Source organism: Canis aureus, chromosome 16 (genome assembly GCF_053574225.1).
Source record: "Canis aureus isolate CA01 chromosome 16, VMU_Caureus_v.1.0, whole genome shotgun sequence".
Taxonomy (NCBI): Eukaryota; Metazoa; Chordata; class Mammalia; order Carnivora; family Canidae; genus Canis; species Canis aureus.
The window spans coordinates 42,251,007-42,270,017 of NC_135626.1; the positions used below are offsets into that span (position 1 = coordinate 42,251,007).

Below are 19,011 nucleotides of genomic sequence, written 5' to 3' on the forward strand. Positions count from 1 at the left end.
CAAAACAACAACCAAAAAAGAACAGTGCTAAGACACACTGGTGACAAAGTCCAGACATATCTGCAATGAAGACAGAACTAAAATTATTTCCAACACACTAGATAATATAGAAAACCAAAACAAAACACATACATTAGCCTATGCTTTTACAATAGCATTAGGAAAAGGAATTTGACCCAATATAAAGTGGACATTGCTTTGTGGAAGGGCATGATGTTCAACAGACAGAGGAATTTTCTTATCTAATATTTATGAAATGTGTTTTGAATATTTTTGAATTGGGAGGGGAAAAGGGTGGAAAGACACACACAAAAAAATATATACAGCTAAAGACACTAGTAGAAAAACTCACTCTTGTGATCTGGGCTCCCAAATTAGAAGGATTTGCTTTCAATACATCAGCTGAAAATGTCACATCACAAAGAAAAAAAAAAGTAAAAATAAAACAAGAGTGGAAGAGAAAAAAAAATAAAGCAAGCATTACTACACAGGCTCTCTTAGTGAATCTGCAAACTATTATACTGAACAATCAGGGACAAAGCCATCAACTCTAAAAGGGTTAGGGAGAAGGGAAGCACCTGTACAACACATATATGTGTACATACACACAGACCAACACAGTAATCATCTCTCCTAGATAAACAGACCTAACTGCATTCGGGAAAAATAGTTAACAGAACTTCAGGAAAGACCATTTGTGACCTAAAAACAGTCTATTTTCATTTATCTTTATTTTGGGAATGTTTAAGTAACCAAAAGAAGGCAAAATATTTTACTAAAGTTGGCTATCCAGAATTAAGGTTTTTATAAAAACCACTTCAAAATGGAGAATCAACTATTTTCAGTAAATATGAATTCCAATTTCTTTTCAAGGAGTATGAGGCAGAAAGAGGCTGTCAGGACTATTATACAATTATTTCAGGTGACAAACCTAGATTTTTTCTATGCCAAACGTTTACCAAGTTTTCCAGCCAAAATTTAAATTCAACGTATCTTTCTCATACCTTTCATTTTCTCTCTCACCACCCCAGAGGCCTGCAAAATCTCCCTGTGCCTCATTACTTCTTTCCTTCTTACAAATATTTCATTACTTTTAGGAGTTATTTCCCAAACTAAACGACACTGTTTAAAAAATAATGAGTATTTTACCAAAGCCTGGAGTTTCTATGCTAAGTCAGACATAGGTTAGGCTTTCTAATCATTCAGCAACCACATGGTACAACCTTAAAGTTGAAGGGATAAAACCATGTCCATATCATTCTGAAGATGCCCTATCTCAAATTCCTACCACAACATAATCGGAAGTAGAGAGGGAAGACAATGGGATGATACCAGTACACAAAGCGGAGTTGCAGCCCCATTCTAGGCAAAACTATATACCTATATAGGGTGTAGCAAACATTTCTAAATCACCTTTACAAACTTTATTTTTAAAAAGATTTTATTTTTAAGTAATCTCTACACCCAATGTGGGGTTTAAACTCAAACCCCAAGATCAAGAGTCACATGCTCTACCAACTGAGCCAGCCAGGTGCCCCTGCCTTTACAAACTTTAAAGTCTAGCATCACAAATGTAAAACTGGGAACCCCAGAATTTTTTTTAAATTTATTTTTTTTTGGAACCCTAGAATTCTAACCCAAACTTTACAGGGCTTGGCAACTCTCCCAAACTTGAAATGTTTGAGGTCTCTTAGATCTAGAGGGCATTTTGAGGATAAAAATGGATTCCTAATTCCAAGTTTCTCCTTCCTACCCAAAGTCAAACTAAATTCCCCTCACAAAGTCTCAACTCAGGGCAGCCCCGGTGGTGCAGCGGTTTGGCGCCGCCTGCAGCCTGGGGTGTGATCCTGCAGACCCGGGATCCAGTCCTGCGTGGGGCTCCCTGCGTGGAGCCTGCTTCTCCCTCTGCCTGTGTCTCTGCCTCTCTCTGTGTCTATGAATAAATAAATAAAGTCTTAAAAAAAATAAACAAAGTCTCTACTCATACCTCAAATTTTTCTTCTTTCTGAACTTAGTACTTTGTCAAGCACTTATCTGGCAACCATCATATTTTGCTCTGACTATACCTATTTCTGACTTTCAGAAAGGCAGTGTTTATGTCGTTTCAGAGTCAGAAAGACTTGCGTTCAAATTCATTAATTACCAGGCAAGTGATTTCATCTCTCTGAGCTCCAGTTTCCCCATTAGAAACACAGGACCATTCTGACACTATGAGGGTAAGTGTCAAAATAATGTATGTCAAAACTGTTCATATTCCTCTCCCTTTTTATTAGGGGCAGAGATTGTCGCTTATCTTTTTAAATTTTATTTTTATTTTTTAAGTAATCTCTACACCCAACGTGGGGGCTTGAACTCACAACCCCGAAATCAAGAGTCCCATACTCTACCAACAGACCTGAGCTCCCACTTTTTTAAATCTAAAACATTTTTTTTTAATCTAAAATTTTTAGGTAATTTCTACACTCAACGTGAGGCTCACATTGCTGACGTTTATCATCAACCCTGCAGTGCATGGAACAGTATTAAGTCTACAGAAAGCATCTGGTAAATAATTTGGCTTAAATATTGAATCCAAATATTGGATCCTTGATTTTTCCTCATTTGTAGTAAAGTTTGATATGAAATATTTTTTCTTTTTTTAGAGAAGGAGAAAGCAGGGGGAGGGACAGAGGTAGAGGGGGAGAGAGAATCTTAAGCTGGCACCTTGTCCATTATGGAGCCCAAGGCAGAGATCGATCTCAAAACCCTGAGATTGTGATCTGAGCTGAAGAGTTGCTAAACTGAAATCAAGAGTCGAATGCTTAGCCAACTGAACAACTCAGGGGCCTCTGATAGGAAATATTTTTGTATCTCTACCAGAGACATAGGTTAACATTGTGTGGTTTTCCTAGCTATTATTCTCATCTAGTAAAGAAGTCTCATTCTTTAGAATCAAAAAGATTAAAATGTTAACCCCTTACTTCTAGATAAAATTAGGCCAGGGGTGCCTGGCTGGCTCAGTTGGTAGAGTATGCCACTCTTGATCTTGGGGTCATGAGTTTGAGCTTCATGTTGGATGTAGAGATGATGATGATTAGACAGAGAGAGAAACGTAAGCAGACTCCAGGCACAGCGTGGAGCTGACACAGGGCTCAATTTCACAACCCTGAGATCATGACCTGAGGTGAAATCAAGAGTCAGATGCTTAACCGACTTAGCCACCTAGGTGCCCCTAGAAATTACCTTAAAAAAAAAAGAAAAAGAAAAAAAGGCCAAATAGGAAAAAAGATATTAACCAGAAACTTCTCAATTTCCTATATAAAAAGTAATTTTTATAAAGGTAAAAGTCCCTAATTCAGCATCAGGTTTTCTAAAGTTGGCTATTTTATTCTAAAAGCCTGTCTCGGGCAGCCCTGGTGGCGCAGTGGTTTGGCGCCGCCTGCAGCCTGGGGTTTGATCCTGGAGACGGGGGATTGAGTCCCACATTGGGTTCCCTGCATGGAGCCTGCTTCTCCCTCTGCCTGTGTCTCTGCCTCTCTCTCTCTGTGTCTATGAATAAATAAATAAAATTAAAAAACAAAACAAAACAAAAAAAACTTAAAAAAAATAAAAGCCTGTCTCATTAGCAATTGCATGTTCATATGAAATTACGTGTCCTATACTTTTATTTTCCTCCTAAATTCTAAAGAGGAACACAACTTCAGATAGCTTCTAAGGTAAGAATAGAGCAGCAACACACCTGCCTGTCAAAGATACGGAGCTCCCATAAGGAGACTAAATATTATCGATGTGTTATCAACCCAAAAACTTTTCGAAGGCTGAGCAAATTTCATTTGATACTTAAAAATAAGTTAGATTCCAAATGGGGACACAGACTGAGTGGATATAATTAATCATTTAAGCTAACTCCAAAGCTACCATGTCCTTATCTCTGAAAATTATAAAGTATGCTTCCTCAAGTGTTGCTAATAACTTTCCTTCTTCTTTGAACTATTAGTACTTATTAATAAAATTTAAGCCATATAACACCTTTTTAGCTGGACAATAAGGAAAAGGGAGACTAATTCCCATTCAAAATGAAAGGGTTTGAAGATCCTGTTCTGAAAAACCAATAGTATGTTTCCCAAAAAAGTACATACTTTTGTGGCAAAGAACAAAATGGCCATTTCTCACTGATTCTCAATCACATGATAGCTGGTATTTCCACTAAATTTCCGAAAAGACCAATACAGGTGGAGACAGACCTTAACAAATAATCCAGCACTTGAAATACCCAAATAACCATGGCTTTTTGGGCTAAAGACCCCTTCAATGCAAATGTCATACCAATTCTTAAAACATAGCCTAAATAGTGCTGTGTTGGCAGCAAAAATGTGTACTCCAGACATAAACTCCTGTTCCACTGTCCAACTCTGAACAAATTAAACCAGAGAAATGAGAATCTGGTAAATCTTACCAGGTTTTTAATGTGGGTGATAGATATGCCCATATTATCAATAATGTGGGATATGAACAGCAAGGAGTGGCACTGTGTTTGACCTGGGAATGAATGAGACAAAGATATATCTGCACACGGTTTTCTCTAATAACAAAACATGGGTCTGAATTAATAAAATATTTTAATATATATTTTGATGGTACTCTTTTCTTTTTCTTTTTTTTTTTGATGGTACTCTTTTCTAACAAAAATTGATGCTGTAATTTTTTTATATTTGATTTGGTATAATCTAGGAATAAATCTCTTTCTCAAGTATTTTAAATCTAATATCTCCATTCAAATAAAAACAGGCTACTGTTTCCAGATGAAGGGAATTTCAGACATTGGAGAATAGAGAATACTTCCTAATGCCATTAAAAATCCTATGTTCTAGGGGGATCCCTGGGTGGTGCAGCAGTTTAGCGCCTGCCTTTGGCCCAGGGCGCGATCCTGGAGACCCGGGATCAAATCCCACGTCGGGCTCACGGTGCATGGAGCCTGCTTCTCCCTCTGCCTATGTCTCTGCCAATCTCTGTGTGACTATCATAAAAAAAAAAAAAAAACACACAAATAAATAAAAATCCTATGTTCTAATATTTAGTCAACCCTAAAGAGAAAACCTGATTGTCTCTTTAGGGTCAAAAGATTACCCATGGTTTCCTCCACTTACCAAACAACCCCACTCTCCCAGAACAGGGATCAAAGCTTACTCTTCCTTTGTACTAACCCTGCATTGCACACACTGCTGTCTATGGCACAAAAGAGATGCTCAATAAACATTTATCAAACTGGTTTCAGTTTTAAAATGAGTTGCTGGGAAAAGGAACACATACAAATACTTTATGGATTATTTGTTGGTTATAAACAGAGACAGGAAACAGCGAAGAAACTGTATGCACCTCAATCTCTTCTTCTGGTTAAGTATAATGCAGCACACACACACATACACACCCGCCCCCTTTTTAAAATAAAATCTGCACCCGACATGGGGCTCAAACTCACAATCCTGAGATTAAGCGTTGCACGTTCCACTGACTGAGACAGTCAGGTTCCCCAATCCAGGTTTTTCTGAACCTCAGCCACTCGCTTTCCCCTGTCATCAATTCTGCATATCCCAAATCCATGGCTCCTTCTCCCCAGTTTCCTGCCTCTTTCTCATGACACAACATTAATCTCCTCTCCATTCCCAAAGTGGAGTAAGTTATGCTCTAGCTATTACTTGGCCAGGTTACCTGGATACAAGTCTTGATGTTTGATACTTCTGAATGAGACCATCCAGAACAACACACCATGTGGTGAGGAAAGAAAAAGACCAAGAAAGAACAAAGAAAGCCTCAGTATTAAACTACTCAGGGAAGGAAGACTGTAGCTGAATGGTTAAGGAAATCCAAGTTACTGGGCATTAGATGTAAACTCTTTCTTTTAGCACATGCTTATGAGTAAGTGATGACAATAAATTTTATTAAGTAACAGAGAAAAACAAATGTTTGGTAACAAAACTAAAATGCTGATTATAGATCTGAAAAAAAAAATCAGACGGAAATAGAGCAGTATACATTCTTTTTGCTGGCTAAGAGTAGTCCTAATTAGTCATCTGACAGTACTTACCACTTATGCCCCATTATTTTGCAATACAATGCCTATTAATATCATTTGGTGAATATCAAATAAATATGTTACAAAATTGTTAATCATCTTGATATGTTCAGGAATTCAGCAAAAAGCCTTAAAACATGGTGTATTTTTACAGAACCAGGTGTGTCTGCTTTAATTTTTTTTTCACACACACACATACTATGTACATACAATAATCACCATCACCAAAACTTAAGCTGGATAATGAGGTTTTAAAAATAAATTTTATTGAGATACAATTCACATAGCATAAAATTCACCCATTTAAAGTGTAAAATTTAGTGGGTTTCTCAGAATTGTGTAACCATCATCACTATCTAATTTTAGAACATTACTCCCAGAAGAATCTCCATGCTCATTAGCAGTCACTCTCCATTATCCCTTTCTACCCAGTCCCTGGGAACCTAATATATGTTTCTCTATAGATATGTTTATTCTAGACACTTTATATAAATAAAATCATACAATATGGCGGGGTGGTTACTCTCAGTATATTATTTTTGAGGTTCGTGTATGTTGTATTTATCAGTAATTTATTCCTTTTTATTGCTGAAGAATATTCCATTGAATAGTTATACCACATTTTGTTTATTCATCAGCTGATAGATATATGGGTTGTTTCCACTTTTTGAATACTATGAACAATAATTTTTGTGGGGACATATATTTTCATTTCTCTAGGGTATATACAGGTCATTTAGTAACTCTATATTTAACATTTTGATGAACTGCCAAACTGTTTCCCTGAGGAACTACATCATTTTACAACTCCACTAGCAGTAACAGGCACATTCCAGTTTTCTTTTTTTATATCCTCTCCAGCATACTACAGTGTCTTTCTAACTCTGGCCATCCTAATAGGTATGATATGGCATGCCACTGTGGTTTTGTGGATAATGATTTTTAAATATAACTATATTATGGGGCACCTGGATGGCTCAGTAGGTTGGGCATCCAGCTCTTGATTTTGGTTCAGGTCATAATCTCAGGGTTGTGGGACTGAGCCTCACATCAGGTTCTGAGCAGGGAATCTGCTTAAGTTTCTGTCTCCCTCTCCCTCTCTTTGCACCCCTCCCGCCCTAGTGTGTTCACTCTTTCAAATAGATAAATCAATCTTAAAAGATACATATAACTATTTAGCCCTCCAGATCATATCTGGAGGCAAAGGTCTGCCCTCTTTGTAAAATATAAAGGAGCATAATTCCTAAGAACTACTTAGGCCTATAGCAAATGGAACAGCAGCATCTCGGTTCAGAGATCTCTGATCAGAACTGTCACTCAGACCTATCATTGTTTCTTAGGTTGTTTTACCTTTTCAGACTACAATAGAACATAGAGCCTAATGCAAGAATCTTTACCACAGTGCATCACTGTGATAAGTATAAATTGATAAGTATAAATGTACAGGGGCAGAAAACAGGCTGAAAACTGCAGAACATAAATAAGGTAGAATCATTTTTATTCATATTGGGAATGTGTGCCAAGATGAAGAACAGTTAGAAATTTCTACGAAGAAAATGTGGGGTTTACCAACAAAGTTCCCAAAGGATCTGTTTAGGGTTACCCTTGCCTGCTCACAAAAGCAGAATTTTCCTAAACAGAAACAGAGTTTTCCAAGGTTAACTAGGTTATGAGAGGTGGATATAAGAAGTTTATTCCCAACAAAAGCAGAGGTAGCAAGTATGTAAGATTCAATAAGTGAAAAGGCTCAAAACATGCTCAGTTTTTGGAGGATGAATAAATGATGTCAATTCTTTTATATTAAGCAGAACAGTCCCCAAGAAAAATAACATACACAGTAGTACAAACTTTCATCTCCGGTTACAGGTTATTTAAATAAAACTACAAGATGCTCAAATTCTTTTCATACTTGCTTTGCTTCTCACATAATCTCTTCAGAAGTGAATTATGCTGTTTAAGTCAATATTTATGAAGCTTTCGGATTCATAAATACTTTATGGTTTTCCTAATCTATTTCACACCTTTGCCATAATTTATGGTTTTCTAAGGACAGAAATTCCATAAAATATGAAATACAGATGATGTGTAGAGTATCTTTACTGGTATCTAATCTTAGTGGTTTCATTTCTTTTTTTTTTTTTTTTTAAACACTTTGAGAGAGAGAGAGACACATAATGAGAGACAGCATAAGCAGGGGGGAGAGGGAGAAGCAGGCTCCCCACTGAGCAGGAAGTCCGATGTGGGGCTCGATCCTAGGAACCTGAGTTCATGACCTAAACTGAGGGCAGATGCTTAACGGACTGAGCCACCCAGGGGCCCCTTCTTTTCTTAAATTATTATTATTATTTTAAAATTATTATTATTTTTAATGTAAACTTGATGCCCAATGTGAGGCTCAAACTTACAACCTCCAGATCAAGAGTCATATGTTCCACCAACTGATCTAGCCAAGTGCTCTTGTGGTTTCAATTCTTTTATTTATTTATTTTTCTTATTAATACAGTATTTATTTGTCTTTCCTCTGTCAAAGGTTTCAATTCTTTTAGAAGAGTTGATTTTCTTTTTTATTTTAGCTCTGGAATTATTTCTCAATTTTATTTATTTTTTATTGTCTTTTAAAACTTTACTCTCATGTTTCCCTTGCACCAAATATCATAGAAACACTGAAAAAGGGAACTCAGTCTGAATTTCCTCAAATCTGTAGTGCCTTGCCAGAGGTCCAACTGGTTTTGATGTGCTTATTGTCCTAACACTCTCCCTATGTACCAGAGGATCAAAAGCAGGAAAAGATCCTAAGAGGCAAAAATGCAACCAGTAAACAGTGAAACGTCAAGTGGAAAGTGCTCCAAGTTTGAATGGAGTCCATGTGAAGTCTAAAAATGTTCATTCCTTCCATCATCAAGGAATTTCTCAGAAACACTTCAATTCAGAACCTATTTCATTTTTGAGTAATGAAGAAAAACTAAAATTTCTGTTCCATGGTAATATGCATTACCAGATACTGTAACAGTCAACCAAAAGTAAGCAATGCTGTCAAAAAGTAATTGTAACAGTTTAGACAAAGTTAACTAAATTATGCAGTAACAGATTCCATTCTGTATAATTCAGAATAGAGCAGTCACTGATAAAACCACTATTATAGTTGAAACAGACCTTGGTACTAAATGAGAGTTCAGTCTTTTCAAAAAACACAAAAGGAGTTTCATATTGAACTGATTTTAGCAGAAAGAAAACGCAGGCCGAAAGCATTCTTTCCTCTAAGACACGGACTCTTTCTACAAGTAAAAAGAATTTCTCAAAGCTGCTTTAAAGCACCAGATTTTGAGAACTGGATCAGACTACAGCAGATAGTTTTGAAATTGTAAAGAAGTTGGACCCACACTTAAAGAGGAATAAGGAGGCAGCTTTTCAATGTGCTACTTCCCAATGTCAATTAGAATTCTGAGGTTAGAAGTCTGTGTGGAGACAAAAGGGAGGTACAGGCCTGGGTCACAAACTCAAATGTTTATAGATTTGACAGTTAACATAATGAGTCACAAAAGGTGATGTAAGAGAAAAGATAAAGTGGAAACCACAGCTAATTGAAGAGTGAGCATTGTGCCTTTCTGAAGAGATAGCAACTATTCAGCTTTAGCCAACTATTATATTAAAATGTGTGCCCAATGTTCTTAGGTATTTCAATTTTTCAAGATAAGACAAAGTTTGAATTACATAGGATCTCATTTTTAAAAACTGGGGACCAACCAAGATTAAAAGGAAAAAATCTAATACTTATGAAGGCCAGGCAACATACATCTGTGGGACAATTTGTGATCTCTGATTTATGTACTGGAGGCTGGCTGGTAAGGAAGAGCCTTCGTGGCACAAATAAAAGAAAGTGAGGTTGGGAGAATCCTTACTAGGTAAAGAAAGCAAAAAAACAATAGCAACAAAAAAACAGTGTTAAAATAAGGCACTGAGTATTATTACTGTGTTGCTACAAATTTACCTCTGAGAAAGAGAATGCTTTTTGCAGTTTTAAATTTAGACCCTATGAAAAGCTCAAGAAAATTATTTCTGTGGTCATATCCACTAGTAGACATGTTTTAAGATACTCAAGGTGAGGAGGCAGAGATGGAAAAATGTTTAGTTTCAAAGTAACTGAGTACAAGCCAAGAGGGACAACAGGTGGGTACTAATATTTATTAAGCACTGAGGCATATCAGGACTAAATTATAAAAAATGAATCAGATTGGGTTATCTCTTGAGGAATGGAGAGGCTTTCCCTTCAAAATGTATTGAAATTATCCCCTTAAAATGAGGGTTAAACTGCTAAAAAGAGCCAAAATGTCTAATGAGTTTTTTCATCTTTGACGATTAGGCTGGGTCTTAATATTTGCGAGTTAATGACTTTCTTCACAAAACTCTTGGAAAATTTGAGAAAAACTACTGTGTAGTGAGAGGCACATAACCACTCCAAAATCACCACAAATGAGGGTGACCATGTAGCCTTTTTTTTTTTTTTGAGAGATTATTCTTGCTTAATAAAGATAAGGGTGTGCTCAGAATCCAGTCTATACTAGTAGTTTACCATTATCATGATAGATTATTTCTCTGGAAATTTTTAATGGTGAAAATCTGATAGAAAATGCGAACTAGGGATTACTAATATAGGGTTGAATGTACTTACCTATTATCTCAGATTCATAATAATCCTGTGTGCCTTCCTGGAAGACAAGACAGGGTGTCTTTATGATTTTGAGCATGAATTTGGAAAATGGTAGGTCCACTGTATGGTAAGTTTATGTCCATCAAAGAGGAATAAAAAACAGGACCTACCTCCTCTTAGGGATTATTTAGCTGTGTTATACAAGGGCAATTAAAGGCTCCTTAGAAATTCTAAGTACAGGGAAGAATAGAACTATAAAAAATTTAGTACTGTGCATTTTCTTGTTTATATGTTTTTAGCATTGTTTCAAGATTCTACTATTTGTGCTAAGAGAGCAATATAAAGAAAGATGAAAAAGCCTACATTTCAACCAAATAAAGAACACTCCACTAAAAACAAACAGAACAACAAACTCATACCAACTCTGTTCTTTTTTTAATACCTAAGATGGGCTTTTGATCACGGTGAAGAAATAAGCTCACATGCATTCATTAATCATACCAGCTAAAGATTTCTTCCCAGACCAAGGATCACAAACATATTTCTATATTAATGGAAAGGCAGTCCATGAATTCCCTATAAGAAATCCTTATGTTTTTATTTTCATTTTGATGATAATCTTTAAAAAAAAGTAATAAATGAGTATCTGGGATCATCTAGATGAGTACTTTATAAATGTTTAGAACATAACTGGGGACTTAAAAACGATAGTGATTCGTTTGTACCAAGCAAAGGCGAAATGATATCACAATATCATATACATATTTGAGAGTTTTTCAATAGTCCTAACAGAACAGCGTTTCTCAACCTTAGTATTACTGATATTTTGGGAAAGGTAATTCTTTGTTGCAGGGAACCTTCAAGCGCATTGTAGGATGTTTAGAAGGACCCCTGGCCTCTACCCACTACATGCCAGTAGCACCATCCCCCTAATTGTGGTAATCAAAAATGTCTCAAGGCAGCATTCAATGGTCCTTAGAAGACAAACTCTCCCCGTGTGGAAAACCAGTGCAAAAGAGAAAAGTGGAGAACTGGGTCATTCCAAGGCACACAGGAAAACAAACATGTCAAATTCAAATGAACCAGAACTGTAACAATTACTACTACTCGCAAGTTGAAAGCAACATCACTAAAACATCACTCATCATATTAATATTGTCAATGTGCAATTCACTAGTTCTGTACTTCTGCTCATACTTAATTTGTAAATCTGTTGCTTTGATAAAAATTTTTTCCCTTTAAGGAGCAACCTAAACATTGTTCAGTCTGAATTACAATTTTCCTGATTTATCTTTTCCTAAATAGAAATTATTCAAATTTCTCATTTACTAAGAAGTAACTTTTTTAGGGATGCCTGGGTGGCTCAGTAGTTGAGTGTCTGCCTTCGGCTCAGGGCGTGATCCCGGGGTCCTGGGATCGTGTCCGGCATGGGGCTCCCTGCGAGGAGCGTGCTTCTCCCTCTGCCTGTGTCTCTGTCTCTCTCTGTGTCTCTCATGACTAAAAAAATTGACTTTTAAAAATGTCCTTTTGGTGCCTTAAAGTTTCTTTTAGAGTCTTCTAATTTGTCACAATTTTTATTTTTATTTTTTGTTAAAGTAAACTTTACAGCCAATGTGGGGCTGGAACTCATGACCCTGAAATCAAGAGTCACATGCTTGACCAACTGAGCCAGACAGGTGCCCCATCAGTCCATTCTTAATTGAAGACATTCTCAAAAACCCAAAAAGGCAGTCATATGTTTAGATGTTAACTGTCTTAATTCTATAAAAAATAACCCCCAAATCTGAATTATATATACATTGATAAGGTAGAAAAGTTACTGAATAAGCAGTATTTGCTGTTATAACTTTTTTCTTTACACAGGACTCTTTGGAAAAGATAACTGCCAATATATCTTATCCATATATATCCTAAATTTCTCTTCTTCAAATTAAGCAGAACTGACAATATAGTATAACAATGTCCAAAGGTGTATGTCTGTCTTGAATACAACTCTATCAGTGGAAGAATCTTAAAATAGTTAGATGAGTTAAATGTAGAAGAGATTGTTACAAAAAGTATAATAGCTTACAAACTATCTTTGTGCTAGTAATCAAAGCTTGCCCTTTACCTGTGCACTGAAATCTTATGGTTGGTTGAAAGATGAAGCAAAGGTTAAAAAAAAAAAATGTTGGTTCAACAGATCCACTTAAGAGAATACTCCAGCAATGCTCATAAATCTTCCAAGTTTAACAAATATGACTACTATACCTCCAAAGACCTAGCAAGTTCTGCTAAAATCACCCAAAATCAAATGGTTCCATGGCAGCCTGGGTGGCTCAGCGGTTTAGCGCCGCCTTCAGCCCAGAGTGTGATCCTGGGGACCCGGGACTGAGTCCCATGTCAGGCTCCCTGCATGGAGCCTGCTTCTCCCTCTGCCTGGGTCTCTGCCTCTCTCTCTCACTCTCTCTCCCCCCCTCTCATGAATAAATAAAATCTTAAAAAAAAAAACAAAAACAAAACAAAAAACAAAATCAAACGGTTCCAAAATTCTTTAAGAACTGTGCTTTAGGGCAGCCCGGGTGGCTCAGTGGTTTAGCGCCGCCTTCAGCCCAAGGCATGATCCTGGAGACCCAGAATCGAGTCCCGCGTTGGGCTCCTTGCATGGAGGCCTGCTTCTCCCTCTGCCTGTATCTCTGCCTCTCTCTCTCTCTGTGTCATGAATAAATGAATTTTAAAAATCTTAAAAAAAAAAAAAAAAAAAAAAGAACTGTGCTATAAGATTTAAAGATTCATTTCTTCCTTTTAAAAAATCCTACCTTAAAAAAAAAATAAAAAAAAAATAAAAAAAAAATAAAAAATCCTACCTTGGGAATTACTGCTACCTTCTTTATGCCTATAACTAGTTAGGTATAATTTTATTTTCTAAATATGAAATTCAAATGAAAGCAAAAAAAAAAGACTTCAAAAGAAAGTATAAATCACTTTTGAGCAAGCTCTTAAAACATGCAGCATCAGAGGTTTTTATTAAAGTTAAGACAGCATCTAATTCTGTTTTTCTTCTCTAAAATTTATCTACCTTTGAAGGTATACCAAATAACAAAATGACTTACTGATAGGAAGTAGTAGCCAATAAAGCATGAACTCCTACGTATAGAAGATGAAGTGACCAGCAACTGGGAGACCAGCAATTGTGCAACGTTTAAAATGTTCAGAAAGAGAGACAAAAGGAAACAAAGCTCCTAGTGATCCTCAGTTGAATTACCAGATTAAACACAAATGCAGGAATCATTCAAAGGCATAAACTTTTAGTAATGTTTATGAAGCTCACAATTCTTCACTCTACATAAATTCTTGGAAAGGGAAGGTCTGTCAGGACTTCTGTCACTGAAAAAAAATCAAGTAAGTCAGATGGACCTCAGACAAAGACTGGCAGATATAAGAAAGCATAGACATGAAGCTTTGGGTACATTTATAAAGTTTAATAGTTGTAACAAATAAAGTATCCTCTTCTTTGTTAGCAAGTAATTCCTCACCTGCTTGTGTGCATGATCATAGGAGTTGATATGGTTGTCAAATTCCTGATGTTTCTGATATTGCTTATCACAGAGTTCACAGTAGAAGTTGGCTCGGAGGTCTTCCAATGCTTTGGCAATTGCCTTCTCTTTGTCAACATAATCCTATAAGAACCACAAAATACAAACAAAATGAACTTGGCAGAATTTTTTTTTAAAGATTTTATTTATTTATTCATGAGAAACACAGAGAGAGAGGGCAGAAACATAGGCAGAGGGAGAAGTAGGCTCCCCAGGGGAGTCCAATGTGGGACTCGATCCTGGAACTCCAGGGTTACACCCTGAGCCAAAGGCAGAAGCTCAACCACTGAGCCACCCAAGAGTCCCGAACTTGGTAGAATTTTAAATAAACCTTATAAAGAGGGAGTCTTACCTGAAGAGAGAACAGGGGGCTTATTTAGTGGCACCAGTAAAAGCCAGATGGAACACAAGACACAATTTGGTGGGGTAATTTGTGTGGAGTGGTACAAAGAGCTGTCTTCAAATAAACATTCAAAAAGAGTTTTTTTTTTTTTTAAAGATTTTATTTATTCATTCATGAGAGACAGAGAGAGAGAGAGAGAGAGAGAGAGAGAGAGAGGCAGAAACAAAGGCAGAGGGAGAAGCAGGCTCCATGCAGGGAGCCTGGTGTGGGACTCAATCCTAGGTCTCCAGGATCATGCCCTGGGCTGAAGGCGGCACTAAACCGCTGAGCCACCTGGGCTGCCTCCCACCTTTTTTTTTTTTTTTTTAAGAGTTATTTATGTATTTTAGAGAGAGAGAGAGAGAGAGAGAGAGAGAGAGAATACCCACGCATGAGTAGGGAGAGGGAGAGAAGTAGATTCCCTGCTGGGTCGAACCCTAAGACACAGGGCTTGATTCTAGGACCCTGATAACATGAACAGAGCCAAAACCAACAATCAGACCTCAACCAACTGAACTACTCAAGTACCCTCAAGAGGAGTTTAATTTTACTTTGCCTTTTGGCATTATGGTGGCATCCCCTACTCCTACCCTTGGCTAAAAGAAATAAATAAAACACCCAACCAACCAGAAATAAAAAACACAATTTAAAAAAAAGTAGGTTCCACATTCACCGTGATGCCCAATGAGGGACCTGAACTCACAACCCTGAGATCAAGAACTGAGCTGAGGGCAGACCCGGTGGCCCAGCGGTTTAGTGCCACCTTCAACCCGAGATGTGATCCTGGAGACCTGGGAATGAGTCCCATGTCAGGCTCCCTGCATGGAGCCTGCTTCTCCCTCTGCCTGTGTCTCTGTCTCTTTCTCTGTCATGAATAAATAAATAAAATCTTAAAAAAAAAAAAAAAAAGAACTGAGCTGAGATCAAGGTTGGACACTTCAACCAACTGAGACATCCAGGCACGCCAAAACACAATTTTTATTGCACTGTAGAAACAACAGAAGTATAATCCTTAAAAGAGGCAATAAAAAACAAAACAAAGCAATCATCATCTCAAACTAAAATCAGGGCTGTGATGGGCAAGGGCTCTCCTTAGGACATATGGTGACACTGAGGCTTGGCGTTTTTTTTTTGTCTGTTTGTTTTTAGGCTTGGTGTTTGAGTAAGATGGGGGAGCTAGACCAGAGAAGCCTCATTAATAAACGAAAGGATCTGTAAGTGGGCTAGAGAGTACCCAAGGACCTCTGTGTCTTTGCAGAGGGAATAAAAAATACTCCCAGAAAGCATCCTTCATTTTAGCCCTTTAACATTTTCCTAGATTAAGACCAAGAAAACAGGGGTTACAATCAAAGATTACTACACATGAAAGAAAATAAGTCTATCTACAAGTGAGAATCATAGGAAACAAGCAATGGATTTAGGTGCCCCAAATCTCAAATACTGGAATAGTCTGTTATAGAATATAAAGCAACTATAAAATGTTTAAAATATAAAATGGGATTACAACAATGAGCAAACATAAAACATATTTAAAAAACCAGGCAGGGATCCCTGGGTGGCGCAGCGGTTTGGCGCCTGCCTTTGGCCCAGGGCGCGATCCTGGAGACCCGGGATCGAATCCCACGTCGGGCTCCCGGTGCATAGAGCCTGCTTCTCCCTCTGCCTGTGTCTCTGCCTCTCTCTCTCTCTCTGTGACTATCATAAATAAAAATAAAAATTAAAAAAAAAAAAAAAAAACCAGGCAGACCGTAGGGGCACCTGGCTGGGTTAGTTGGTAGAGCACGTGACTTTCAATCTTGGGCTTGTGAATTCAAGCCCCATGTTGGGTGTACAAATTGCTTAAAAATAAATTTCTTGGGCAGCCCGGGGGGAGGGGGGGGCTCAGCGGTTTGGCGCCACCTTCAGCCCAGGGCCTGATCCTGGAGACCCAGGATCGAGTCCCGCATCGGGCTCCCTGCATGGAGCCTCCTTCTCCCTCTGCCTGTGTCTCTGCCTCTCTCTGTGTGTGTCTCTCATGAATAAATAAAAATCTTAAAAAAAAAAAAAAAAAAAAATAAATAAATAAAATAAAATAAAATTCTTTTATAAAAAATCTTTAGGGACGCCTGGGTGGCTCAGTCAATTAAGCATCTGCCTTCAGCTCAGGTCATGATCCCAGAGACCTGGGATAGAGGCCTGCAACGGGTTCCCTGCTCAATGAGGAGTATGCCTCTCCCTCTGCCCCTCTCCCATGCTCGTGTGCTTACTCTCTTGCCCTCTCTCAGATAAAGTCTTTAATAAATAAATAAAATCTTTTTTAAAGATTTTATTGACACAGAGAGAAAGCACCAGCAGGAGAAGCAGCAGGCAGAGGAAGAAGCAGAGAAGCAGGCTTACTGCTCAGCAGAAAGCCCAACTAATACTAACTCAGGTCCCTGGGATCACAACCTGAGAGGAAGGGGGACACTTAACTAAGCCACTCAGGAGCCCCTAAATAAAATCTTTGAAACAAAAAAACCCTAGAGGTGCCTGGCTGGCTCAGTTGGTAGAATATGCAACTTAATCTGAGAGTTTTAAGTTTGAAGCCCTATGTTGGGCGTGGAGCCTACTTCAAAACAAAACAAAACAAAACAAAACAAAAACCTAGGCAGACTGCAGAAAGAACTAAATGAGACTTTTATAACTAAGAAACCTAATTGTAAAAAAGAAATGAAAAAATTATTCAGCTAGTTAGATGATAGATTAAAAACACAGACCAGGGCAGCCCCGGTGGCTCAGCGGTTTAGCACCGCCTGCAGCCCAGGGCCTGATCCTGGACACCCATAATCGAGTCCCACATCGGGCTCCCGGCATGGAGCCTGCTTCTCCCTCTGCCTGTGTCTCTGCCTCTTTCTCTTTCTGTGTCTCTCATGAATAAATAAATAAAATCTTAAAAATAAATAAATAAATAAATAAATAAATAAATAAATAAATAATAAAAACACAGACCAGATACAGCTCAATATGTGTAAGAGGGTGTTTGGGTGGCTTGGTCAGTTAATAAGTGTCTCTCACTTTTGATCTCAGCTTAGGTCTCGATCTCAGGGTTTTAAGTTTAAGCCCCCACCTCAGGCTCTGTGCTGGCGCGGAGCCAACTTGATAAAAAAAAAAAAAGATAGTAATAATAAATTTTTAAAAAATATAGTAGGGAGGTAAAAATGTTCTGGAATTAGACTGTAGCAATGGTTGCACAAACTTATGAAATATATTAAAAACAAATGGACACCTTTAAAAGGTGAATTTTATAGTATATAAATTATATCTCAATTTTAAAAAGAGGTAATATAAAAAAATAAAATAAAATAAAAAGAGGTAATATAAAGAGGTAAAACAGATTGAAATTACTTAGAATGTGGCACAGGGACAAAGAAACATAATATGAAAAAGAGGCTTAAGGAGCCATGGAGAATAATTATATTAACATGAGTATAACTGGAATCCCAGAAAGAGAATAGAGCATAGATGAGAAACATAATTGAAGATACAAAGGCTGAGGATTTTTCCAAACTAGTAAGACATAACTCAACAGATACAGGAAGCACAACGTACACCACATAGACCAAATAAAAATACGCGCCTAGGCACACTGCAGTGAACCTACAAAGGGACCAAAGACCATCAAATCATAAAATATCAAGAAAAAAATTAAAGATCACCCACAATCAGATTGACAGATTAAAAAGTAAAAGAAGCTAGAAGACAGTGTGCTTCAGTGTGCTGAGAGAAAATATATTTTATTTGTTGTATACCAAAATGACCTATTTTTCAGAGTTGAAGAAACGAAGGCATTTCCAGATAGTTTTACCAGCCAAAAAGATTCATTAAAAAAAACCTTCCTAAAGCAGTATTTCTGAAATCACAGGTTTTGACTCACCAATGGGTCACAACATTAACATTTAGAAGAGTATAATAGGCATGAAAAAGGGGAAAAATAGTAAAATATGGAGTGTATTTCACATAAGGGTAAATACTGTCTTGTAAAACTTTTGTTTCAGTTCTAAATGGTTGCAATATTAAACCTATTTCTTACTGTAGACCTGAAAGTCACTGTATCCTTAAGAATGTATTTTAGGGAAGAAGGAAAATGACATCAGTGAAAAGGTCTGAAATCTCAAAGTAAATGGTAGGCAATAAATATATATTTATTATAAATATAGAATAAATATATACTTATTATATAAACATATATATTACATATATAATAACAAAAACACCTAGTTTACAGGACTGAAAAAGGATAAAAGCAAAATGCTAGCTGACACAGCCAAGTATAACAAAAGAGGGAATTCAAAGTTTAAGTGTTCTAGAGTTCTACTAATTGAGATAGAGTTAACTT

At 37.2% G+C, this 19,011-nt stretch overlaps 1 protein-coding gene across 8 annotated transcripts in view; it reads right to left on the reverse strand.

Moving 5' to 3' along the window:
- The window catches only part of GPATCH8 (G-patch domain containing 8), a 117,292-nt gene that overhangs the window by 10,274 nt on the left and 88,007 nt on the right, over positions 1-19,011 (reverse strand). For 7 of the 8 annotated variants that reach the window (XM_077853509.1, XM_077853510.1, XM_077853512.1 and 4 more), the window contains 3 exons: positions 14,216-14,359; positions 10,722-10,758; positions 353-402 (listed from right to left, as the gene is read on the reverse strand). In XM_077853509.1, the coding sequence (XP_077709635.1) occupies positions 353-402; positions 10,722-10,758; positions 14,216-14,359 (231 nt within the window). The remainder of the gene's footprint in view (positions 1-352; positions 403-10,721; positions 10,759-14,215; positions 14,360-19,011) is intronic. The other variant, XM_077853511.1, reaches the window with a different exon arrangement.